Genomic DNA, 27,509 nt, shown 5'->3' with positions numbered 1-27,509 from the left:
AAATGTTCTAAAATTGATTGCTGATTACATGACTGTGAATATACAAAAAGCCATTAAATTATACACTTTAAATGAATGAACTGCATGGCATACAAATTATATCTTGATAAAGCTGGTACCAAAAAAGAAATCAATGTGCTAAGATGGTTATTACAGTTTTTAAAGGCATAGTGTCAGACTCAAAAAAAGAAAAGAAAAAAAAAAAGATGAGGACAGAAAACTGTTTGCAATGGTGAAATGAGTGGTTAGAACTGTCAAGATGACCTAGAAGACTCTCCTTTTCAGACCTGGTCGGTGTGTGCTATTCCAAAAAGGACTGCATCCTCTCTTGCTGGCTGAATGGTCAGGACCCAAAGAACCATTAGTACTCTGCTGCCCAGAAGCAGCTGTTGGTCCGACCAGAACAGAGCTATGAATTGCAAAAGGAGGAGAAAGACCATGTGGTTACCATGCCAACAGCTCATTCTCCACTATGGAAGTAAAAAGAATAGGAAACTCATGAATTGTGTGATTCATAAATGGCAAAGAACATGTGTTCTTGAACTAAAATAGCTTAAAATTGAGGGAGTGGAATATGAAAACAATATAGGAAATATAACCCAGGCCTCTGGAATATCATCATGTAACATTTCATTAACTTAATCCCTGTACAGCAAGATGCTTTACCCAGGTTTTCATTAAAATATAGAATGCCTCTCTCCAGTTCCCACTAAACTCACATAGATCAATAAAGTATATTCCGGCCCTTCTCTCAGCCTCACCCATCCACTCTAGTTTTTTAAATGAGTCCTTTAAACACCTTAGAATCTGATATAATCTTTGAACATCACTAGAATGAAAGCTCTGATGAGGGAAAGATTTTAAATCACTTACCTACTGCTGTATTCCTGTCTGTAACTAAGCACAGTGCTTAGCAAATCACCGTCATCATAATAGCTAACAGTTACAGAATGATCACTATGTGCCAGGGCCTCACAACAATATCTGAGGAATAGATATTATTATTATTATTCTACATGCTGTTGAAATCAGCAATTCTACTTCTAGGAATTAATTTGACATTAATAATCATGAGTGTGCACAAGTATACAACCATGGTAATATGTGTGCTATCACTGTTCTAAGCACTTTACTTATTAATCCTCTCCACAAGCCAGCTAGACTGGAACTATTATTAGCCTCATTTTATGGTTAACAAAAGTGAGGTCAGAGAAATTAATTAACTTGTCCAGGGTCACACAGCCAATAAGTACTGGAGCCAAGATTTGAAACCTGGCTCAGAGTCTATGCTTGTGACCACTATGCGATAGTGCTCCAAACACAACCCCTGCAGGTGTCATTTTCATGAGGGATTAGAAAACTTAGACATCCAACAACAGAGAACTGTTTAAAAAATAAACAAAAAATAGAGAATCATTCATCCACTTAGAACAGTTAGTGACATCGAAAAACTTGTTTAATATACTGGTATGAAAAAAAAATCTAGTTGAAACATATTTTAAAGAAAAAAATATTCTCCAAAGTGTTAACAATTATAACCACTGTGTATTAAAATTATAGATGGTGCCCTGGCCGGTTTGGTTCAGTGGTTGGAGCATTGGTCCGCGGACCAGAGAGGCCCAGGTTCGGTTCCCACTAAGGGCACGTACCTCGGTTGCAGTTTGTCCCCAGCCCTGGTGGGATTGTGTGGGTGGCGACCACTTGATGTGTCTCTCTCACATCAATGTTTCTCTCTCTTTCTTCTTCCCTCTCTCCCTCCTGCTCTGTCTCAAGATAAAAAATGCAAAAAAAAAAAAATTACAGATGACTTTTTGCTCACCTGTATTTTCTAAATGTTCTATAATAAATATATTCCTAAAGAAAAGTGAAAGAGAAATCGATGCCTAAACCTGAACTAAAATGTTCTCAGCCAAAACATATACAAATTGTGGTCCATTTGGAGAGAGAGGAGAGAGGACAGAGGAGAGAGAGAGAGAGAGAGAGAGAGAGAGAGAGAGAGAACAAATTGTGGTGGTTAATTTTATGTGTCAACCTAACTGGGCTAAGGGATATCCAGATGGCAGGTAAGACAATATTTCTGGGCATGTCTGCTAAGGTTTCTCCAGAAAAGATTAGCATTTGAATTGGTAGACTAAGAAAAGATTTCCTTCACCAATGCAGGTGGGAAGCATCCAATCCACAGAGGGCTTGAATAGAACAAAATGGTGAAGGAATTCTCTCTTGAGCTGGACTGTCCATCTTCTCTTGCCCTCAGACATGTAACTCCTGGTTCTCAGGACTGCAGGACTTACACCAGTGGCTCTTGTTTCTCAGGCTTTCAGACTCAGACTGATTTATACTACTGGCTTTCCTGGTTCTCCAGCTTACAGACAGCAGATTGTGGGAATTCTGAGCCTCCGTAACCATATGAGCCATTTCCTATAATAAATCTCTCTTTCTCGATATTATATATATATATATATAATTGGTTCTGTTTTTCTGGAAAACCCTGAATAATACAAAAATTATTCACTTAAATTTCAGCAAAGTAATAGTGTTCTCCAAAACAAATTTCACAAAACCGCCAGTCTATATGTAATAACACAAAGAGGGTTCTGTAGTCAAATAGATGTAGGAAACTCTAAGACAAGTTTATTACAGGACTTTTCAGAGCCTATATGCATTATGAATCTGGGAGTGGGGCATAGCAGTTTAGTATATCATTTTACAAACTCATTTGGGTTCCGAGCTCTTTTTTCCCACGGAGCATCTGGAGAAAATGCTCCTCAGAACACACTGGCAAATGCTAATTTATACAAAAGAGAAAAAGAAGCAGGACTGTTGGAGGAGTTTAAATCCAAGTAGATGCTTCTGGGGAAAGATGCATAAATGTGGTAACTTGCAAAAGAAGCAATAAGAACATAGCAGGATGACTTTCTTTTCTAAGGTTTTTTTTTTTTTTTTTTTAAGGAAAAGAAATGCTAGTGATGGAAGGGGAAGGAGAATTCTGTGTGCATATCTACTCCCTGAATGCTCCCTTTTAGCAGTTACTAGAGTTGGCTACACCTAACAAAATCAGGTTTGATGAGAGAGACCTGGAATCTTTTTTTGAGACATAATTGACATGTTACACTGTGTAAGTTTAAGGTACACAATGTAATGATTAATATACATATATAATGTAAAATGATTACCACAGTTAGGTTAGTTACTACATCTATACTTCACATAGTTACCACTTATTTTTTGTGTAAGAATACTTAAGATCGCCCTGGCCAGTTTGGCTCAGCAGTTAGAGTGCTGGCCTGCAGACCAATGAGTCGCAGGTTCAATTCTAGTCAAGGGCATGTACCTCAGCTGCAGCTCATCCCTGGCCCTGGTCTGGGTCATGTGGGAGGCAACCAGTCGATGTGGCTCTATCACATCGATGTTTCTCTCTGTCTCCCTTCCTCCCACTCTATCTGATGATAAATAGAAAAGCATCCTCAGGTGAAGAATTATAAAAAAAAAAAAAAAAAGTACTTAAAATCTACTATCTAAGCAACTTGCAAGCATACTATACAGTATTGCTAACTATAGCCACCATGTTGTACATCAGATCCACAGAACTTATTCATCTTATTACTGGAAGTTGTACCTGTTGACCAACATCTCTCCATTTCCCAACCCCAACCTCTAGCCCCCAGGACCCTGACTAAGACCAATCTATTCTCTGTCTCTATGAGTTCAGCTTGTTTAGATTCCACATACAAATGAGATCATACAGTATTTGTCTTTCTCTGCCTGACTTATTTCACTTAGTATAATGCCCTCAAGGTTCATCCATGTTGTTGCAAATGGAAGAATTTCCTTCTTTTACTTTATTTTTTCAGATACCCAGAAGTAAAATTGCTAGATAAAGTTTTAATTTTTCAGGAACCTCCATACTGTTTTCATTAGTAGCTATGCCGATTTACATTTCTAACAACAGTGCTCAGGTATTCCCTTTCTCCACATCCTTGCCAGCATTTATCTCCTATTGTCTTTTTTATAATAGCCATTCTAACAGGTGATATAGTAAGGTGATATCTCAATGTGGTTTTGATTTGCATTTCTCTGATGATTAGTCACATTGAGCCCCTTATGTATGTTAGCCATCTGGATGTCTTCTTTGGAAAAATGTCTATTCAGGTCCTTTGCCTAGTTTGTAATGAGATTATTTAGTTTTTTGCTATTGAGTTGTACGAGTTCCTTATATATTTTGGGTATTAATCAAATATAAGATGTGCCAGTATTTTCTCTCATTTGTAGTTTCCCTTTTCATTTTGTTGATGGTTTCCTTTGCTATGCAGAAGCTTTCCAGTTTGATGTATTCCCATTTGTTTATTTTTGCTTTTGCTGCTTGTGCTTTTGGTGACATAAAGTCAGTGCCAAAACCAATGACAAAGAGCTGTTTCCCTGTTTTCTTCTAGGAGTTTTATGGTCTCAAGTCTTAACATTTAAGTCTTTAATCTATTTTGAGTTAATTTTTGTGAGTGAGGTCCAATTTCATTCTTTGTCATGTGGTTGTCCAGTTTCCCTAACACCACTTATTGAAGAAACTATCCATTACCCACTGAGTATTCTTGGCTCCTTTGTAAAAATTAGTTTACCATATATACATGGGTTTATTTCTGGGCTCTCAATTCCATTCCATAGGTCTGTATCTCAACCATATTGTTCTGATTACTATAGCACTGTAATATAGCGTAATATCAGGAAGTGTGATGTCTCCAACTTTGCTCTTCTTTTACAAAATTGCTTTGGCTATTCAGGGTCTTTTGTGGTTCCATACAAATTTTACATTGTTTTGTCTATTTCTGTGAAAATTGCCATTGGAATTTTGATAGGGATTACATTGAATCTATAGATGGTTTTGGGTAGTATAGACACTTTAACAATACTAATTCTTCCAATCCACAAAGAATACCTTTGCATTTATGTGTGTCTTCCTCCATCTCCTTTCATCAATGTCTTAAAGTTTTTGGTATACAGATCATTCATCACCTTGGTTAAATTTATTCCTAAGCATTTTATTGTTTTTTATGCTATTGTAAGTAAGATTGTTTTCTTTATTTCTTTCTTAGTTTGTTGTTAGTATATAGAAATGCAAAGACTTCTGTATGTTGATTTTATATCCTGTAACTACCAAATTTGTTTATTAGTTCTAACACTTTTTTGGTGGCATGTTTAGAGTTTTCTATATTTGGACATATCATCTGCAAACAGAGACAATTGTCCTTCTTCCTTTATGATTTGCATGCCTTTTATTTCTTTTTCTTGCCTCATTGCTCTGGCTAGGACTTCCAGTACTATGTTCAATAGGATGGTGAGAATGGGTACCCTTGTCTTGTCCCTGAGCTCAAAGGAAAAGGTTTCAACCACTAAGTGTGTTAGCTGTGGGTTTTTTATATATGGCTTTTATTATATTAAGGGATGTTCCTTCTATACCCAACTTGTTGGAATTTTTAATCATAAAAGGGTGTTGTTGCCCTGGCCAGTTTGGCTCAGCAGTTAGAACGTCGGCCTGCAGTCCAGAGAGATCCGGCTTCGATTCCCGCTAAGGGCACGTACCTCAGTTGCAGTTTGTCCCTGGCCCTGATTGGGTCGTGCATGCGGGAGGCAGCCACTCGATGTGTCCCTTTCACTTCGATGTTTCTCTTTCTCTGTCTCTTCCTCTCTCTCCCTCCCACTCTATCTGAACAAAAAAATGGAAAAATGTCCTCGGGTGAAGATTAAAAAAAAAATGATAATCATAAAAGGGTGTTGAAGCACTTTTTCTGCATCTATTGAGAGGATTATTAATTTTTCAATTAATTTGGCTTATCACATTTATTGATTTGCAGATCTCAAACCATCCTTACATCCTAAGTATAAATCCCACCTGATCATAGTATGTGATCTTTTTATTGTGATATTGAATTCAGTTTGCTAGTATTTTGTTGAGAATTTTTATATCACTATTCATCAGGGATACTGACATGTAGTTTTATTTTCTTGTACTGTCCTTATCTGGCTTTGGTATCAGGATAATTCTGGCCTTGTTAAAATGAATTTGAGATGGCTGGCCGATGTGCCTCAGTGGTTAAGCATCGACCCATGAACCAAGAGATCCCCGATTCGATTCCCAGTTGGGGCACATGCCCAGGTTGTGAGCCAAATCCCCAGCAGGGGACATGCAGGAGGCAGCCAATCGATGTTCTCTCTAATCAATGTTTCTGTCTCTCTCTCCCTTCCTTTCTCTCAAAAATCAATTAAGAAAAAAAATTTTTTAATAAAATGAATTTGAGGGTGTTTCCGCCTCTTCAAGTTTTTAGAAAAGTTTGAGAGAGATTGGCATTCATTCTTCTTTGAATGTTTGGTAAAATGCACCAGTGAAATCATCTGGTCATGGACTTTTCTTTATTGGGAGATTTTTGGTTACTGATTCAATCTCCTGAATCATTATTGGTCTGTTCAGATTTTCTATTTCTTTTTCACTCAGTCTCGGAAGGTTGCATATTTCAAAAATGTATCCATTTCTTCTAGGTTATCCAATTTGTTGGCACATAATTGTTCATCATGACCTCTTATGATCAATTGTATTTTTGTGGTATCAGTTGGAATGTCCCTTCTTTAATTTATAATTTTGAGTCCTCTCTCTATTTTCTTGGTTAGTTTAGCTGGATTTGTTAATTTTGTTTATCTTTTTAAAACAAAAACTCTTAGTTTTACCGATTTTTTTCTAGAGTCTTGCTAGTCTCTATTTCACTTATCTCTACTCTAATGTTTATTAGTCCCTTTCTTCTGCTAACTTTAGGCTTAGTTTTTTCTTCTTTTTCTAATTCTATGAGGTGTAAAGCTATGTTGTTTATCTGAAAACCTGGAGTCTTAAATCAGACCAAGGGTACAAGCCACACTCAAGGAAACTACATGAAAAACTTCAATAGAGTCTAGGGAACACAACACAAATTTCTTTAGTGAAAAGAGAACCATACCCATAGGCATGAACTTCTGCACTGCCCACTGCCTAAGACAAATATGGACAGAGCTTTCAGGAAATCTGGTAGGAGGCCTAATAAAAACTGAGCAGTAGGGCATAAGATAAATTTAATTTAACTTGGTTTATATGCCAAAGAATGGGCCCTGCAGAAAAGGAGAAATAAAGAAACAAATATAGAATCAGATAGAACTTTTTTAAAAGCAGTTCAACCCCTTACTCAACAAACACATCTTCAGCTATACGTGTTTTTGCTCATGGCATTTTCTCTGCCTGAAAGACTTTTTCTTACCTACTTTTCATTCTTTAGCTCTTATTTGTCCTTCAAAATTTACCTCAAGCATCATCCCCTTTAGGAAGTGTTCTCCAAAGTTGCAGTTTGACATACCTGCTTCCATGCACCCTTTAAGAAATAGTAATTTTTGCACACCTTCCACCTGGCAGGTGCCCGATGTATCCTTCCTTCATAAAACACCTATTTGTACTGCAAAATATAATTTTCATTGACCTATTTACATTTTTTACCTTTTATTCCCACTCACCCATCCCAGAGCCTAGCCACTGCCTTAGTTCCTATGAAGTACTAGGCACTAGAGATCAAAATGATTCAGAAGTTGGCCCTGCCCTCAGGAAACTCAGGAGCTACAGAGAAAAGAGGAGATAAACAATTATAGTTCACAACAGGATAAAGTATACAGTAAATAATGGCATGGGCAAAAGAAGCTTCTGAGCTCTCTAGAAAGTGATTGTGTGCACAAACTTTGTACATAAAAACATGTTCAGTGCCCTGAACCTGTCTTGCAACAAGTTCATCAATCATGCACACTGGCCTTACATATAGTCTGCACACCCATCACCATTTAGCTCAGTTAGGATGAATACATTTGCACTTCATTTATTTCCTTATAGAGTCAAATTGCATTTGAGAAGCTAGGTATTATTCCTTCCATATGGCTGTTTTAACAAGCTAAGTTCAGACCAAAGAATGAGAGAGGCCAAAAGAAAATGCATGGCATCCACAATCTTTAACCTGCAATTGTGTGTAGGTGTGGTAATCATTCTATTATAGGACTTCTAGCAGCTGGTTCAGTTGGAAATCAAGTTCATGAACATAACTTCTGTAACCATAAAGAATTTTTTCCCTTGTGATTAAGCACTAATGATAGGTGTTAAATACAAAGGAAAGAGTGATTTCTGAACGACATCTGTCTCAATCAGAGTTTGAAAGAGGAAGCCAAGAGACTGTCTAAAAGTGGGTGGGGAAGAGTCAGAATTCACTAGGAGATGGTGTCCTGACATTAGAACCCGATGACGCTCACCCGGCAAGTTCCTTCCAAAAGGACACAGGCAAAATAGGAAAAGTACCTCCGCAGTTCATTCATAACCTTGAACGCCTTCCCCATGTGGGCAGGGTTGACAGTGATAGTCCTCTGGTTCTTCTCATCATCCCCAGCCTGTATTGAGGGCTGGGAGCTCAGCTTGATGCTGTGAACAGGAAGGGAGTGGGAGGGGAAAAAGAGGATCACATGTTGGTAAACCCATGCACCCAAATGCCACAAGTCCATGCATTTGCCCACCCACCAGGAGCATCTCTATCAGTCTGTTCTCTTAACCACCACACACCCAGCAGGGAAGAAGCGCACTGGGTCAGGCATTTGGGCAGAATCTTCCACTGCAAAATGCTTTCCTCTGGTGGAAGACAGGCCCTAACTCAACTTCTTCCACCAAGCACTTTTGTGACTTTGTGGGAGTCCTTAAGCTCCATCTCTCCATCCCCTAAAGGGGTAGGGAGTAAAGGGAGACTAAGCATTATACCACTCAATTCACAGGGATGTTTGTTCATTCAACAAACATCTAATGGAGCCTTCTGTGTGCCAGGCACTGTATTTAATTTTAAGAGAAACACACAATAAACAAGGCACAGACCCTGCTCTCACAAAAGTTCAAGTTCAGTAGAGAAGAAAGTCAAGCAAATATTTAACCATTATGTCTTAAGTGTTATGATTCTATATGAGTTACAGAAACACAAAGGATGGGCAACTATCCCAGTGCTGGTATGTTGAGGGATAACTTCCTAGAAGCTGAGGAAGAGCATATATTAACCAGGTAAAAAGGAAGATGGAGAGTATTCTGGCAGAAGAAGCAGTATGCACAAAAACCTGAACAAAAAGAGTCAAGTGTGTTCAAAGTACTGAAGTTCAGTAAAACCAGAGGAGAGTATCAAGAGAAAAGGCTAGAAGACTGAACAGTCCTGTATCATATAAGCTAAGCTAAGGAGTTTGGATTTCATTCGGAAACCAAGAGAAGTCACCAAAGGGTTTTAAGCAGAGGAGTGGAGCAGGAAGCACGTAAACACATTTCTGCTTCAGAAGGATCACATTGGCTACAGTACAGAGAACGATGACACAAGAGTGAAAGCTTCGGGGAAACCGTAACCCCACACAAAGACAAGGGATTGTAATTTGTTATGAAAAGAAAGATTATCTAGCCCTGGCCAGTTTGGCTCAGCAGTTAGAGCGTCAGCCTGCGGTCCAGAGAGTCCCGGGTTCAGTTCCTGCTAAGGGCACGTACCTCAGTTACAGTTTGTCCCCGGCCCTGGCTGGATCGTGCAGGTAGCAACCACTCAAAGTGGCCCTTTCACATCAATGTTTCTCTCTCTCTCTCTCTCCCTCCCACTCTATTTGAACAAAAAATGGAAAAAATGTCCTCGAGAAAAAAAGGTTATCTATGTGAGCTAAATGTGCAGGTGGTAAGTAGCAAGAGTCACTCAGAATCTTAAAGCCCTCTGTACCAAAGACAAAACACTCAAATCCTTGTGGGATGCCACCCAGAATCTCAACTACTCCTAAGCAACATGCCTAAACTTTATGGGGGGTGGGAAAGAATCAAAAGACTGAGCAAGGAAAGGACTTGCTCCCCAGACCAATGAACTATTCAGCTCCATGGTCAAGTCTGGAACCTTGGAGTTACCTGTTTGGACAAGGCTAAGCTCTGCTTTGCTAGTAGGAAAACAGAACCCTCTCCATTTATGTACATTTGGTAACCTATAGTACATTCCAACTCTAAGACAGTGAGAGTAATTTCCTTTGACTTTCCCTTTGCCTCTCCCTTTGCCTCTGTCCATGCTACTACCTAACTTTGCAAATTGGCTTGAGAAAGGGGATGCCGTGGTTAAGAGAATGTTCCAGAGACCTCAGAGTCTCTGTAGATCTCACATTGGGATTTGTAACATTCAAATACAATCAAGCATGCCGGACTTACAGTGCATCTCACCATGACAGACTCCTCCTTTGACTTCCTTCCCCACCTTCAGTTTAGCATGTAAATGTAAGCCACAGACATCTGAACTAAGCATTTGGGCTGTTTGGATTACTAGTGCAAAGAAGTTAGCTGAGCACGGGACAATAAATATAAGGAGATGCACAAAAGCAGATGATTAGTCATGTGTTTAAGGAGATCAAGAAAATCTCAAAACTAAAAATGTGATCAGGAAGGAGGAGAACCCAGTAAAGATGAAAAACCTCATGTAAGAAATCCCATAAGCATAATCTGTTTTACAGTTAGTGTCTTTCCCTTCTCCAAGTCCAGAAAAATACTTTTTATTTCCTACTAACATTTTTGCTTTTGATATTTAATCCTTTCTTTTATCTGATGTTGATTTTTTTATCACAATGTGAAAAAGGGATCTAACTTCGTCCCATAAGTTACACTTATTGAATATTTATTTTTCATACTCACCTGTCTTGCCCCTTTAGGTAACACATTATTTCTGTAGCTTCATAAAAATGCCTGATATTTGATAGAGCAAGTCTCAAGCCCATTATTATGCTTCAGATGTGTTGATTGTCCCAGTCTCTTTACTTTTCAAACAAATTTTATATCAGCTTGTCAAGTTCCATGAAACATTCTGGGATTTTTGATAGAAACTGCATTGAATTTATAGATCAGTTTGAATAGAACTGACATCTTTCCGATATTATCTTCCAATGTATAAACATGAAATATCTCTCCATTTATTAGGTCCTCTTTGTCACTCAAATTTTTATATTTTTTTGTATGAGGACCTTACAATATACGATTAAATTTATTCTTTTTTTTTTTCCTCAAACTAGGACATTCTTCCATTTTTTGTTCAGATAGAGTGGGAGGGAGAGAGAGGAAGAGAGAGAAAGAGAAACATCGATGTGAAAGGGACACATCGAGTGGCTGCCACCCGCACAACCAACCAGGGCCGGGGACAAACTGCAACCGAGGTACATGCCCTTAGCGGGAACCGAACCCGGGTCTCTCTGGACCGCAGGCCTGCGCTCTAACTGCTGAGCCAAACCGACCAGGGCAGAAATGGTGTCTTTTTAAATTATATTTTCTGGCCCTGGCCGGTTTTGATCAGCGGTTAGAGCGTTGGCCTGCGGTCCAGAGAGACCCGGGTTTGGTTCCCGCTAAGGGCACCTACCTTTGTTGCAGCTTGTCCCCGGCCCTGGTTGGGGTCGTGGGGAGGCAGCCACTCAATATGTCCCTTTCACATCGATGTTTCTCTCTCTCTCTCTCTCCCTCCCTCCCAATCTATCCGAGCAAAAATGGAAAAATGTCCTCGGGTGAAGATTAAAAAATAAATGAAAGAATGAATAAAAAATTATATTTTCTGATTATTATGGTTTATAAAATGCAACTGATTTTTGCAAACTGATCTTACATCCAGCCACCTTATCAAATGTTCCTATTATTCCTATTTGTCTGAAGATTTAATTAGGTACTCTATTTAAACAATCATGTTATCTGCATATAATGTAAGAGTTTGTTTGTTTTTCTTCTTCTTTTCCAATTCTTAGAGTTCTAGTTTCTTTTTTTTAAATCTTTATTGTTGAATGTAGAATGTATTACAGATGTTCCACATTTTTTCCCCCATTGACTCCCTCCTCCCCACTCCCGCCTCCCTCCCACCTTTTCCCACATTATTGTCTGTGTCCATTGGTTATGCATATAAGTTCTTTGGTTTATTTCTTCCCACCCACCCCCCAGCCCCATTCCCTTTGAGGTTTGTCAGTTTAGCAACCAATTTGTACTTCTTAATCCCTTCACCTTTTTCATCCATTCCCCCAACCCCCCTTCCAACTGGCAACCAACAAAATGTTCTCTGTATCTATGAGAATGTTTCTGTTCTATATGTTCATTTTGTTTGTAGATTCCATTGTTGATAGATATGTATTCATTGCCATTTTGTTTGTTCATATATTTTATCTTTTTCTTCAAAAAGACCCTTCATCATTTCATAGAATAACGATTTAGTGGTGATGAACTCCTTTAACTTTTTCTTGTCTGGGAAAGTCTTTATATGGCCATCGATTCTAAATGACAGCTTTGCAGCATAGAGTAATCTTGGTTGTAGGTTCTTGCTTTCCATCACTCTGAATATTTCTTGCCACTCCCTTCTGGACTGCAAAGTTTCTTTTGAGAAATCAGCTGACAGCCTAATGGGAACTCCCTTGTAGGTAACTAGCTGCCTTTCTCTTGCTGCTTTTAAGATTCTCTCTTTGTCCTGAACCTTTTGCATTTTGATGATGATGTGTTTCGGTGTGGGCCTCTTGGGGTTCATCTTGTTTGGGACTCTCTGTGCTTCCTGGACTTGTATGTCTGTTTTCTTCACCAAGTTAGGGAAGTTTTCTGCCATTATTGTTTCAAACAGGTTTTCGATTTCTTGTTCTCTCTCTTCTCCTTCTGGTACCCCAAGATGCGAATGTTGGCACGCTTGAGGTTGTCCCAGAGGCTCCTTACACTATCCTCATTTTTTTGGATTCTTTTTTCTTTTTGCTGTTCTGATTGGGCGTTTTTTGCTTCCTTATATTCCAAATTGATGGTTTGCTCCTTGGATTTACGTACTCTATTATTGAAGCTGTGTAAATTATTCTTTATTTCAGTTAAAGCCTCCTTCGTTTCTAACTGTGGATCGATCATTTCTGACTGGTCCTTTATTATGCTCTTGAGGCCCTCACTGAGTTCCTTGAGCATCCTTATAAGCAGTATTTTGAACTCAGCATCTGTTAGGTTGCTTATCTCCATTTCGCTTAGTTCTTTTCTTGGGGTTTTGTTCTGTTCTTTCATTTGGGACCTGTTTCTTTGTCTCCTCATTTTGGCTGCCTCCCTGTGTTTGTTTCTGTGTATTACTTAACGAGCGGTATTGGGCTAGCTGAGACCAGATGCTGCTTGTTTGAAAGAATTTAGGAAAACCTGAAGCAGGATCCAAGTCAGGCCAATCCTATGGTTAAGGAAGTGCCAACAGCTTGGGTGGGCCTGAAAGTTGAGTGGGGCAGGGCGGGGCCTCAGGGAGTCAGCAGGGCGGGGCTACCAGTGTGAGCCAGGTTGCTGGAGTCCCAGATATGGCGACTGTCTGCCGCCCCAGGGAAGGGCTCACCAAAAGAACAAAGGCTTCTGACAGTACGTTTGTCCCGGAGAAAGCCCCGTCTCCAGCCCTCGCTCCAGTGCCAAACAGCTCTTCCCTGTATGTCTCTGGTGCCCCTCGAGCTGCCTCCCCTCCAAGCTTAGAGGGAGAGAGTCCGATAAGTCCGTGCGCGGGCCCTTTAAGGAGCTGCCTGGGGCTCCAGCTGGGTCAGCTTCCCTGAGCCTCAGTTCCTGCTGGTTTTTCCAGCCAGAATTTATGGGGACTTCTCTTCCTGGCACTGGAACCCTGAGCAGGGCACCTGGTGTGGGACGGGGACCCCTCAGTCCTCAGGAAGGACCTTCCCAGCCGAGGTGTCCTCCTGATTTTTATCCGCCACACGTGGGTGTGGGACCAGCCCGTCGTGCCGCCGCCCCTCCTACCAGTCTCAATGCAGCTTCTTTAATTCCGTAGTTGTAGGACATCCATTCAGCTTGATTTCAGGCGGTTTTGAATGGTGGTTGTTCTGTAGTTTTGTTGTAACTTGGATGTGGTTGTGGGAGGACGCGATACTGCGTTTACCTACGCCGACATCTTGACCGGAAGTCTCTAATTTCTTTTTGAACGAAATTCTGCACTGGCCACACAATGTTGAACAGAAAGTGTGCTAATGAATATTCTGGTCATCTTCCTGATTTTAAAGACTTTTCTAATATATCCCCATTGTTTATGTTTGCTATAGGATTTTTGTAGATGCCCTTTCCTAATCAAATTCAGAAAACTCCCTTGTATATTATTTTCCTTAATCATAAAGTTATACTGAATTTTATCAAATGTTTTTGTGAATCTAATGAGATTATCATATGAATTTTTCCCTTTATTCTTTTAATGTAGTAAATGATACTAATATATTTTCTAATACTAAACCATATTTGCATTCCTGGGATAATTTTATAAATTATAAAACACTGCACAATTATTCATTATAAATGTTGTCTTCAAATTACAGAAAGATTTAAAAGCCAGGAAGAGAATATAATTTGGTATTGATCAGGGAACCATTGAAGGTTTTTAACAGGGAACTAATAAGATGAGAGCTCATAAAAGCCCAGTGACAAACATTATTATTTCCATTTCACACACATGGAGTAGATGTAGACCACATAGAGCCATTTTGGAAGCACTGACAACAATCTCCTGTGTGACTAGTGGCCAGGAAGGCTTGCTCTTCCTTGTAGGTTTGTTCTTTACACTTTCCAGCCTTCCAGAATGGCCCTATAATGATATATCCCTGTTAAAATAATATTGTGTTGACCAAAAGGTCTCGAACATAGATGGGCTATTATCAGAGGATTAAAATTCAACAAAATACAATTCACACAAAGCCTCCCCTAAAAGAACAACCTGATGACCACAGGGCTGGCTAGGGAAAGGACATTTGGTTTTCCCATTCTATCCAGAGCCCTTTCTACCCTTGATGCAAAGACAAGGCTTGACATCAGAAGGAACCCAAGGTCTCCATCATCCCTTGGTCTGCTTGGCTGTGAAGACAAGGGAAGTCTAGAGTATAGTCTCTCGTTTCTGGAAAATACAAGCTTCTTGGCAACTCACTGGCCTTCCAGGGAGCAGGACATTAAGAAAAGAGAGGCTCTGAGGGCTCAGAGAAGTTAAGAATCTTGTACAAGGTTACGAATAATAAGTGGCAGAGATAGGATCTGAGCTCAGGTGTCTTTGACTTGAATCAGCCCAAATTACTTGCACTACAACCTACTCCCTCCAGCAATATAGGACTTACATACGTACATGTACACGTACACACACACACACACACGCATGCATACATATGCCTCAGCCTTGAATCACATTGCTCAGACAGACTTGCTAGATCCCACTATTCCCACCCCTATACCTTTCTCCCTCCATTCATAGCAGATCCTAACTAATTAATCCCCAAAAGACAGCTCAACCCCAGCATGCTCAGTTCTTGATACCAGACAAGGCTGGTGGATTCCACCTGTGAAACACAGACCATACTGAGGTATATTCCCTTCTCTTGCCCAAGTTCAAAGTCTAACACCGTACTTTTCACCCTACCCAGACCCAGTCAAAAATCACACACACACACACACACACACACACACACTTCTCTAGGCAGACTCAGCCACAGATGTTTTCTGTGGAAAAGTGTTTATTTATATGTCCTTACTCTAAACACAAAGTGGTTGATTTCTCCAAGAGCAAAGAACTGGCTCCAGCTTCAACCGACCTTTAAGCCTCAGCCACAGAGGTGATTCAGTCTTCAGGGTTTCATGATCTGGCAAGAGGTATGAAGCTTATCAAATTTTCTCCATAGTCAATGTTAGTTTATATGTCACCTTCCCACCAGACCTGAAGCTCTGGCTGCTGAACAATGGAGCCTTCATTTGTGCTCAGATGTCCAGAGTTACAGTGACATTCAAGCTGAGCCATAGTTAAGATTCAAATGGGTCACCAATAATTGTCCATACAAGTGGTAGTAGAGCAGAGTAAGATAGTTTGCCCCAACCACTACCTCCAACCCTAACAACAACAACAAAAAAACAGAACAAAAATAGGACTGGCCTTCAGAGTTAAACTACAAATCAATACACGCAAAATGTTAATTATAGAGTTTACAAATAAAAATATATAAGCTCTAAATAGCAGAACCTCTTCTCATGGCACACCACCTCCTATAGCCTTTTCTCCTGCCCTCCCCTATGGTCTAAATTCCAGATCCGCACATCCAATGTCTTAATTTCCCTACTTAGATTTTGCATGGTAATTCATATTCAACATATCCAAAACTGATGTTGCCCACTGTCCCTCAAGCTTACTCTTCTATCTCTAAGGCATAACTAACCACCCACTCACTCACCTATCTAAGGGAGAAACTGGGATATCATCTTTGATAGTTTCTTCTCTCTCTCTCCCCTCACATACAGCCATTAGTCCTATCAAACCTATGTCTTTAATATCTTTCTACTCTATTCCTTTCTCATAGTCACTATTACTACAATCTCAATCCAAGCCATCAAAATTTCGCCTTATTGCTACGATAACCTCCTCCCAGACTCCTCACAGAATGTCAGTGTGAGCATGGCATATTCTAAGCAAAATCTCTCGCTGACTCCTCACTACATTCAGAATAAAACTGAGAGACCTAGCCTGGCCCTTCATAATCCCATCATTGCGCTGAAGGTTTCTTGTTACCATAGTACTAAAACACTTGCAATTGCCTAAATACACCAAGCTCTTTTGCCCTATCCCTACCCATTTACCCCAATGTCTAGCTCATTCCTATCAGCCCTTCAAGACTCTTACTGGCAGTCTTCCCAATCATCCTCCACTAACCACCAATTAATTTCTCTTCCTGTGTGTTCCCACAATACTCTGTGCCTCCCTCTGTATAATAATGTAATTACTTCTTACTTCTCTGTCTCCCCCACACAGGGTGTGCTGGTAAATGTTTAACAGTTGGTTGCAAGAAAGGGAGCCCTAAAGTAGCAGGATACAAAATTAATGTCAAGAAATCGACGTCATTCTTATGTACCAATGATGAACTCACAGAAAGAGAAACTGAAAAAACAATTCCATTTACCATCGTGGCAAAAAAATTAAGATACTTAGGAATAAACTTAACCAAAGAAGTAAAGGACTATTTGCAGAAAATTACAGGACATTAAAAAAAGAAATAGAGGAAGATACAAAAAAGTGGAAGCACGTACCTTGTTCATAGATTGGAAGAACTGACATCATTAAAATGTCCATATTACCCAAAGCAATCTATAGATTCAATGCAATCCCCATCAAAATACCAAGAACATATTTCACAGAACTAGAACAAATACTTCAAAAGTTCATATGGAACCAAAAAAGACCCTGAATAGCCACAGCAATCTTGAAAAAGGACAAAGTAGGTGGGATCACAATACCAGATATCAGGTTATACTACAAAACTACTGTAATCAAAAGAGCCTGGTACTGGCACAAGAACAAGCATATAGACCAGTGGAACAGAACAGAGAACCCAGAAATGGACCCAAGACATTATACTCAATTAATATTTGACAAAGGTGGCAACAGCATACAATGGAGTAAAGACAGCTTCTTTAATAAATGGTGCTGGGAAAATTGGACAGCTACGTGCAAAAAAATGAATCTAGACCATCAACTTACACCATACACAAAAATAAACTCAAAATGGATAAAAGACTTAAATGTGACCCGTGAATCCATAAAAATTCTAGAAGAAAATGTAGGCATCAAAATTTCGGACATCATACACAGCAGAATTTTCACTGATACATCACCTAAGGCAACAGAAACAAAGGAAAAAATGAACACATGGGACTACATCAAACTAAAAAGCTTCTGCACAGCAAAAGAAACAACCATCAAAATGGAAAGGCAACCCACTGTATGGGAGAGCATCATTGCCAATGATACATCAGGTAAGGGGTTAATTTTCAAAATATATAGAGTACTCATACAATTCAACAAAAGGAAGACAAAGAACCCATTAAAAAATGGGCAGACGAGCTGAATAGACACCTCTCCAAACAGGACATGCAAATGGCCAAGAGACATATGAAGAAATGCTCAACATCACTAGTCATCAGAGAGATGCAAATTAAAACAACAACGAGGTATCAGCTCATACCTGTCAGAATGGCTGCCATCAACAAATCATCAAACAAGTGTTGGCGAGGGTGTGGAGAAAAGGGGACTCTAGTACACTGCTGGTGGAAATACAGAATGGTGCAGCCACTATGGAAAACAATATGGTCTTACCTCAAAAAATTAAAAATTGAACTTCCATTTGACCCAGTGATCACACTTCTAGGAATATATCCTAAGAAGCCTGAAACACCAATCAGAAAGAATATATGTACCCCCATGTTCATAGCAGCACTATTTACAATAGCTAAGATCTGGAAACAGCCCAAATGCCCATCAGTAGATGAATGGATAAAAAAGCAGTGGTACATAAACACAATGGAGTACTATGCAGCTGTAAGAAAGAAAGATCTCTTATCCTTTGAGACGACATGGAGGGACCTGGAAAGTATTATCCTAAGCGAAACAAGCCAAGCAGAAAAAGACAAATACCACATGATCTCACTTATTTGTGGAATATAATGAACATAATAGTCTGGGGAATAGGGTAGACCTAGAGATGTGGAAGTAGGGTACAGACTGACAACCCTCAGAAGAGGGGGTCGTCAGGGGAGTGAACCACAGAACTTATATGCATATACACATAACCAATGGACATGGACAACAAAGCCGGGGACGAGGTGGGGGAGATGGGGAGGAGGGTGTCAATGAGGTAAAAAAGGAGAAACATCTGTAACAAAAATAAAATAAAAATAAATAAATGAGAAAGAAAGGGAGACCTGAATTTTGACATTTGCCTATTTCCATGGTGTAAATACTCCCACCACAGCATATTTCAAGCTACCAACACAATGTCACTGACTATATGGAATTGGGAAGAAATGTGCAGCAGCACATCATTATATCACCATATAGTATTTCCACTACACAGATACCAGAGACATCATCTAGGAGACATAGATCATATTATAACAATTAGGAAATAATGAGTTTTCAGTATTTATTATACTTGTTTTTAAAACAATTGTTACATAATTATGTATTTAAAAACTGACTCACAAAATTCCTAAAAACATAAGCAGCTCTTGCAAGTGGGTGATTGTTGGCTTCAGTACAACACTGCCCACCCTAAACTTTGAGCTCCATGAAACATAGGATGGTATCTTATTTTCCTCTCTATTCTTAACCTCTGGCATATGACAGGTGCTCAATAAATGATTACTGAGTAAATGAATAGATGGGTAAGTAAATAAGGTATAACTACCAACTATTCCATCTTTTTTCACTTCTCCATATTAAAATAATTATGGCTTTGTCCCTTTCAAGTTGCCCTCCTTTCTTCCCCATGGGAGATTTGAGGAATTATTTCTTAGCCAGTCCAGTTCCCTGCATTGATGATATAGAATCAGGATGATGAGGCCAGAGAAAGCCAGCATCAATTAGAGAAAAGGGAAGGCAGCAAGAAGGATTGCTGTTGCTGCTTACTTTGTCAGTTCTTAGGCTCTTTCCCTCGCTGAGAAAAATTCAGGCAATGAACAGACAGAAAAACACATTGGAAAGCATGCCAACAAAGGAGGAAGCAGAAAAGCCTCTGAGCAGGCTGACTGTGCAGAAGTGTTTGGGGGATCTGTCGGATAAGGAGCTCCAGAGCATCCTGGGTGTAAGAAAGAGAGGAAAGGAAAGGGGAGTCTAAGAAATGTTGCTGAGAGCTATGAACTGCATTGCCTCTAAAAGGCTTCAAGAGATACAAATAAAGTTTAGACAGGGTGGGCCGATACTGGGACACAATCACATAGCCCAGGCACATTACGTTCAAGCCACAGATGAGAGAGACGAAAGGAAAGGCAAAGTCACCTAAAGAAGGGGGTGAGAGAAACTATGCCAAATGCATTAAAATCCCTCATCAAAAAAAGAATATCCTAGCCTTGGTCCCACTCATCCCACACTATCCAGGAAAGAAAATTATTTAATTATCAGACATAGTCATTTGGTTAAGACTCAGGTCAGATCCCTGTTGTGAAGCTTGAAGACTGTAAATACTGAAGTGTCATAACTCAGTCCCTAGTTTACTATGCAGCCTTTTTATCAAGTTAGCCTCCCCCGTGGTTCTCCTTCAGGAAGCAAGAAAAGTGGTGACAGGTCCTCGGGAACATCTTTCCCGTAATAGTGTTCATGGCAAATTAACAAACTGCCACTCTGACTGTTGTACATCAGGTTCTCATGAGTTCATCAGCTTGACTCTGCTTCTCCAAGTCTGGGAAGTAATAGGATCCTGACAAGATATGATTTTGGATCCTACAGGGCTCTGGGCAAACTGCAGGTCTAGTATGTATCCCAATCCTAGAGTGCAAGGCCAAAACAACCTAATTTAGCTTTTTCCTTCTGGATTAATGAAGGACCTGACATGAAGACATCCAGGAAGCAGGATTCAGGACTTGATGGTATTGCAGTCCTATCATCAGGAAATACCACCTACGCACAGGTGCTATACAGCCCCATATTCTTCATATTCTTTCAGTGGTGCCCCCTCAGTTCACAGCATTTGGCTGATTCCCTGCAATAGCCCACATGAACACATGGAAGATATGCATAGGGAAGCAACAGCTCCTGGGTAACAGTAATAGCTATTAATAATATCTGAAAGCTGTCCTGACCAGCACGGCTCAGTGGTTCAAGTGTTGGCCCACACACTGAAGGGTTATGGGTTTGATTCCCGATCAAGGGCACATACCTGGGTTGCAGGTTTGATCCACAGCCTGGTTGGGGCGCGTGCAAGAGGCAAGCAATGGATGTGTCTCTCTCACATCAGTGTTTCTCTCTCTCCCTCTCCCCCTCCCTGCCTTCTACTCTTTCTGAAAAAAAAAAAAAAAAAACAATAGAAAAATATCTTTGGGTGAGGATTAACAAAAAATAATAATAACTGAAAGCCAATGATATGTTAAAGCATGTTACTTCTATTATCTTGTTTTATCTTCAGAACAACCCTATGAGTAAGGTAATATTATCTCCTGAGGCACTGAGATATAATTTACCTAAAAGTCCCACATAACTAAGTGGAGAACTAACACTCAAACCCAGGTCTGTCTGACTCCAGGGCCCATGCTTTTAATAGAAATGTCCACTAACGTGGGATAATATGCAGAGTCTATCAGGCCAAGGGGGCTCATTCTTATGTCCTACTCTCTGAGATTCTTTACTGTGCGGTCAAACCAGGCCAAATGAAAAAAGAATGAATCCTCTAGAACCCGTGACACAGCACTACTTCACTCCACTGATGGCGGGAAAACGCAGCACTTACTGGAGTCAATATTATTCATTGTACTGAATTTGGAAGTTTCACACAAGCCCATCATGATTCACCAAAGGTGACGAGCAGCTGCTGCCATCCTTACAATATGCTCCTTCATAAACACACTAAAGAACAGGTACGTTACTGATCATATTCCTAAGAGTACAACTCACAGACGGCATCCTTCAAAACCTAGGGGGAAAAAAATCTAAGTGAGCTGTGTAAAAATGTAAAACATAAGAGAAACTCTTGAGTTCAGACACAATTAGACAAGGAGAGAAAGACGAAAAGAAAACACACCCCTTGTTACGTGGTATTTTAGAAGCCAAGCTTCTGTTTGGTTTGAATAGGAAAACTGAGCTTTTCCATGTGTGTGGTTTTGATAGAGGCTACAATAGCCATTCATAAGTTAAAAAGTCCAGGAAAATTGTGCCAAGACTCTAAAAATCCTTATAAATTATAAAAAATTATAGATACCTAGCTTGAGAACCACTGAACTTATTTAATAGAAAAAAAAATCTGAGAACAAAGAATGTTCAAGTTATTTTTTATATAGTTTATTCATGCTCTTTTCAGTCTAACCTAGTTTTAGGGTTCATCTAGCAATTGAAAAAAAATAGGTCAGTTCTACAATGGCAAATTTCATCAAATAAAGAACTTGCTTTAGAAATCCAAAAATGTTCTTGTCTGGATCTGGAATAACAATCGAAAACCTAGCAAGCAAGATCCTAAAAATCCAAATCTGGGTATGGGGAAATGAACTGGTTTCTTTCACTTTGTTTTTCTTTGCAGTTGAAAACCTTACTTAGCCAAAAAGTATTTCCAAAATGGAAAATTTGATTTCAACTATCATGGATGAAATGCACATCTGCTTCAAACAGCAGTGATGCCCAGGAATTTCTAAAAACATTTCTACCCATTACTTCCAGGGTGGGAGAGACTCAGCCATGTGCTGTGGGAAGAGAGAAAAGGCTAAAGCACTGCACTCAACTCTTGCTCTTCCCTGGATCTTGACAGCATTCTACCTAGCATCGCAAAACTCGCCATTTAGAGAGCAGCAGCTCCCTAAGTCATGTCTTCTTAGAAAATACGATCTATCTGTTCCTGGATCAAGGGCAAAAAGATAAGCTTCTCCCAGTTTCAAAGCTCCTCAAGGTCCAGGAGCAGGCTTTCCTCGGTAAGGACAAGCCATTCTCCCTCTGAGGACTGTTCACACAAATTCATGGCACAATCTTGGGTATGTGGGGCCCACCTCAAGCAGGGGCATCCAGATGCTTCTGATGAAGTAAACCACAATTTTAAGAAAAATGGACAACCAACTTCCCCTTTTTATGATGTTTCTTCCAAGCGTTGTGGTTCTCTGCAACTCTTCCAGATATGCCAGAGATTAGGCCTGAAAAAAATTTTTGCATTGTGGCAAAATATATGTAACATGAAACTTACTATTTTAACCATCTTTAACTGTACATTTCAACACTAAGCAACTTAGCAACACTAAGTTCATGTATGTTGTTGTGCAACCATCACCACCATCCTTCTCCAGAACATTTTCATTTTCCCAAACTGAAACTCACCATTAAATAACTCACCATTCCTTCCTCTTCCCAGTCACTGGCAACCACCATTCTACTTTCTGTCTCTATGAATCTGACTATTCTAGGTACCTCACTTAAGCCAGAAATTCATTTTTAGGCATCCACAAGTCTAATTTCCAGAACTGAAATAAAATCCCTATAGCAAGAGTGACTGCCATTTTCAATGTCTATCTGCTATACGCACACACATGTACACACACACATGCTATCACTATAGTAACAGAGCCTTTTCCTTTACAAAATGGAAAGCAGAATCATCTTCCTCTGACAGACCAAGCCACAGTGATTCTTCACAGAGAGTGATGGGAAACAGCTTCAGAAGGTCCAGTGGAGCTGGAGAGTTTGCAGGATACAACAAAGGTGCTTGTACAATCACAGGTTCTCCTTAAGATTCTAGCCTGAAAAAAGATGTATTCAGTTCATGATTCCAAACCCCTAAGGCATCCAGATGCCTCAGGGTGTGTATAAAAAAGAGGACTGAGGTAGGTCTTGCTGAAATCTAGAAGAGGGAATGCCAAACCCTGTATCTTATTATGAGGAGATAGTTTAGGTAGAAGCAAGATGCTGACCTGATAAGTTCACCCTAATTTTCTCATGGGAATGGTCCCACATAATCTGCTTCAGATGATAAATATCGAAGGCCCTAAAATAAGCGATATTAGTATCCTAGTAGAGTCATGGGGTACAACAGGGCAATAAACGAATACCAATGAAAACAGTAACTACCATTTCCTGAGTACTTCCTCTGCATCAGAAAAACTTGACTAGGTGCTTTATACATATTGTCTTATTTGATCTTCACAATAACTCCATGAGACATAAATACTATTTCTCCCTTTACAAAAACAGAAAAATTATTTCTGAACAAATGTGACACATTCAAGGTCACACAGTTTATGAAGTAGATTCACAGCAAAGTCTCTGTTACTTCAAAGCCCACGCTTTTAATTAATAGCCTTTCAAGGCAGAAGTTATTTTCATACCCTCATGGCAAAGAAAGAAAATTGTTCATTAAAAATCTCTTGGCTGAAAATGTTTAATGCTTAAAAACAGCCCCAATTAAGCTTCATGAGGTTAAGTGTGGAACAAGCCTCAGATTCAGGATTCCTCCAGTCTCTGGAGGTTTGACATGTGATCCTAGGCCAGTCACTGGGCTTCTCTGGCCCTGGGTTTCTCAGGGAACTTGTAAAACAAGACTACTTTCCCCCTTCTCCCCCTACCTCAAAGCATTCCATAGGGTCAATTACCCGTACTGAGATGTACTGAGATAATAAGGCCGATATCCAAGGATGAACCTATTGGCCAAAAGCTTTCAATCTCCTCTCTAACCAACTTTCAATTATCAGAGCTTCCCACAAAAGTTATCAGTTAATCAGCAAATAATTATCCAGGACCTACTATGCACATAGTCACAGAGTAGTCAATGAGGACTATTTAAAAGTAATAAGCACCATCCTTGCCCTTGAGGACCTGTCTTTAAGTTTGGGGACTTATAAGATATATGAAATAAAAGCACAAAAATTCTGGTGGGCGGGCCTATTATTCAGTACCCAACTATGAGATACAACCCAGAGGTACTGGAATTCAGAAGAACATCTGTTGGGACTAGAATAGCTGAGGTTTCCCGGATAAAGTACAATTTTAAAATTTGGGGGGAAAAGGAAGAGAAAGGCATTCCAGGCAAAAGGAACTCTGGAACATAAGGACCTGCGTCTGGATGGAATAGTGTACAGATGAGCAATCACAAAACACACCAATAGATCCCTTGGTGGGCATATGGGTGAGCAGTAGAAATGGACACTGGAGCCAGATTTCAGGAGACAAATAAATGCCTGGCACAGTAAGCTGGACCTGGAGTAGAAACAAAATATAGTGAGCTGAGTGACCTGGTGAATAATGGAAGCTGTTCAGTTTGGATTTCTCACCCACTCTGTCTCCAATAAGGGAAAAGCAAAAGAACATATGCAAAAACCAGGTGTTACAAAGTAAACGACATCAGCCATACCAGCTGACAGGCACCCAAGCAATGAAGAACAAGAGAGCACAGACTCATTACATTTCTGAATACAGTACTGGGAACATATTAGGTGCCCCAAAATGCTTGGGAAGCAGTAGTCTGATCTGCTGCTGCTAGTCTGACACAGACCTTTCAGCCCCATTATAATCTGGGTCAAGAAAACAGGCCTGGTCCAGAATCTCTAAACCTCCATTCACATCACCTCTACCCTTCTTCTAAACACTGTACCAATAGGAAAGGTGCAGGCACTGCCCATCTCTGCCCTAAGTCCACATGGAGTCCAACACTAAGCTCCTGCTGTAAAGAGCATCCAGTGAGAAACTGCACCAGCAGTGTACTGTGTAAAAAGTCCCAGACTCTTCCTGTGGAAGTCACATCAAGAAACACAGTCTTGCCCTGGCTGGTGTTGCTCAGTGGTTAAAGCACTGGTCCCTGCACCAAAGGGTCCTGGGTTCAACTCCGGGTCAAGGGCTCATACTTGGGCTACAGGTTCAATCCCTGGCCCCTGCAACCCAGGTATGTGCCTGGGAGGGGTGTATGCGGGATGTAACAGATATATATGTCTCCCTCACATTGGTGATTCTCTTTTCCTCCCTCCCCACCATTCCACTCTTAAAAAAGAAAAAAAATCAATGGAAAAACCTCGGGTGAGGATTAACAATAACAACAAAAAAGAAAACCAGTCCCTGGGACCTGTTCAGACAAGAGGACACCCAAAAATCATGCCAGTTCTGATGAGGTCCAGAGATGTTTAATGACATCACTCTGCACCATGAGATGCAAGAGTTGGGGCAATCTGTGCAAAGGAAAGTGTTTATTGAGGTACTCTCCAAACAGCCTTGGCTTAGTTAAACCTGTTATCATTTAACCAGCCAGTTACCATCTGCATCAAACTGGCAACTCAAAGCAGTAGCCCTCCCCTCAATGGTGCACTTCCATGGCCTGACCCCTCCCTGCTGTCTTCTCGCCTAGAGGAAAATGGCAAGCCTTTTTCTCTACTCGCCGCAGATCCACAGAATGAGGCTGGCACAACATGAGATGTTTTAGCCCACAGAGGCTTGACCCGCCCCTGCACTGCACTGAGCACCTTCACAATGAAAGAATCGGATCCTCAAATAATAGTTTAAAATGTATATGCATGTGCCTGCCAGGAAATAAATCCTTGCTAGTTAGATCCAGCTTGACAAAAGTACTTAAATTCCCTTTTGCTGATTCCTATTTCATAAGAAACCCCTAGTGGAAGAAGCAAAAGCTCCTCTTAAGCACACCTTCCAATATCATTTATAAACTTTTCAATGCAAATGAAAGTCAGATCAGAGCAAGTGTCATCTGATAGGTTTCTCTCCTTCTTACCTGAATTTGTGTGCGTATACAGGCACACACTCACACGTGCACACGTGCACACGCACATGTACTCGCACACTTTTAGGAAAGACATCACCATGGCATGGTTGCTGAAGATTTGAGCACTTCGGTGTGAAAATGCAATCACTCTATGCCAGGCCAGCCCTGCTATAACATTAAAAACAAAAACAAAAAAAAACCACCAAATAAAAAATACCCCGGGAAAGTAGCCAGGAAAGGAAAATGCCTCCTTAAAACGGCTTAAGAAAGGCAATCCTGATTCAGCCCATGCTGAAACAATTCCCAAACACCAGCCAGGAAGTCCCTCTTTCAGGGTGCTCTGCTGCCCAGCAAATCCAGACCTGCCTTTGTGGAAACTAGATTACTGGAGAAAGGGGCTTCCCTACTCTATTCGGCCTCCCATTGGGATCCATCAGTGGCCAGGTCTTCCGACCCTGCCTAGCTAACGCAAACACAAAAGCTGGTAGCTGCCGCAGGAGCACACATTCACTTACACACACGCACACACTCAAAACACACTTGTACATACATACCTTTCACCCTCCATTGTGCGAGGCCCAGCGGGGGTGGCAGCTGCTGAATTGTGCATGCACCCAGAGATCCTAGCTCTGTTCTCAGTTCTCGCAGCCAACCAGCAGGAGATCTGATCAGCAACAGTGATTCAGCATGGCTGCAAATGAAGCCTCCTCCCTCTCGATCCTCCTTCCTCTGACTTACTAGCGTACCGCAGAAGCAGCAACAGCAGAAAATGTCTTACCCAGAGCTCCCTGCAGCCCTTTCAGCTGCTAAAAGCAGCAACCCACTTGCTCCCCCTCCCCCTCAGGCTTGCTGCTCCTCCGTCTCCTAGGAACAGCGCAGCTCCAGCGACCCAACTGCGGTGCCACCTTTCCAGCTGTCTCCACATCTGGCCAGGCATCCCCAGCTCAGGCGACTAGCCCACCCCAAAGGCTCCTGTCTCCTCTACCTACACTGCAAAGGCTCGGCAGTTCCTCACCAGCCCAAGAAATACTCCCCCCTACCTCCTCCCCTGCCCCCATAGGCTATGAGTCTGTCAGCCTGGCCAGATTGCTGGAATGAGGAGGCCCCTCCCTCTGTGGCTTGCAGAGGAGTTTATCCACCTGGGGAAATTGACTTGTAGGTCACAGCTCACGTTCCAATTTCTTCTCCCAAAAATCTACACTAGTTCTGAGAGTCTGATAGAGAGTAGTTAGCGGGAAAGAGCCTGACAGCACTGAGAAGAATGCAGAGAAATTAGA

General features: G+C 40.7%; 1 protein-coding gene across 16 annotated transcripts in view; it reads right to left on the bottom strand.

Annotated features, from left to right (window-relative positions):
• The window catches only part of KLHL3 (kelch like family member 3), a 551,388-nt gene extending 524,158 nt beyond the window's left edge, over window positions 1-27,230 (bottom strand). For 4 of the 16 annotated variants that reach the window (XM_036281820.1, XM_036281817.1, XM_036281818.1 and 1 more), the window contains exons 1-2: window positions 26,787-26,956; window positions 8,342-8,461 (exon numbers count right to left, since the gene is read on the bottom strand). In XM_036281820.1, the coding sequence (XP_036137713.1) occupies window positions 8,342-8,461; window positions 26,787-26,842 (176 nt within the window). In that variant the 5' untranslated portion in view covers window positions 26,843-26,956. Of the gene's footprint in view, window positions 1-8,341; window positions 8,462-20,718; window positions 20,792-22,528; window positions 22,625-26,786 lie in introns of those variants that run through there. The other 12 variants (XM_036281821.1, XM_036281823.1, XM_036281825.1 and 9 more) reach the window with 6 other exon arrangements.
• Between the last annotated feature and the right edge of the window lie 279 nt (window positions 27,231-27,509).

This window comes from Molossus molossus, unplaced genomic scaffold, assembly GCF_014108415.1.
Source record: "Molossus molossus isolate mMolMol1 unplaced genomic scaffold, mMolMol1.p scaffold_m16_p_4, whole genome shotgun sequence".
Lineage (NCBI taxonomy): Eukaryota > Metazoa > Chordata > Mammalia > Chiroptera > Molossidae > Molossus > Molossus molossus.
Note: the sequence above shows the minus strand (reverse complement) of the source record. Positions and strands in the feature narration are given on the sequence as shown.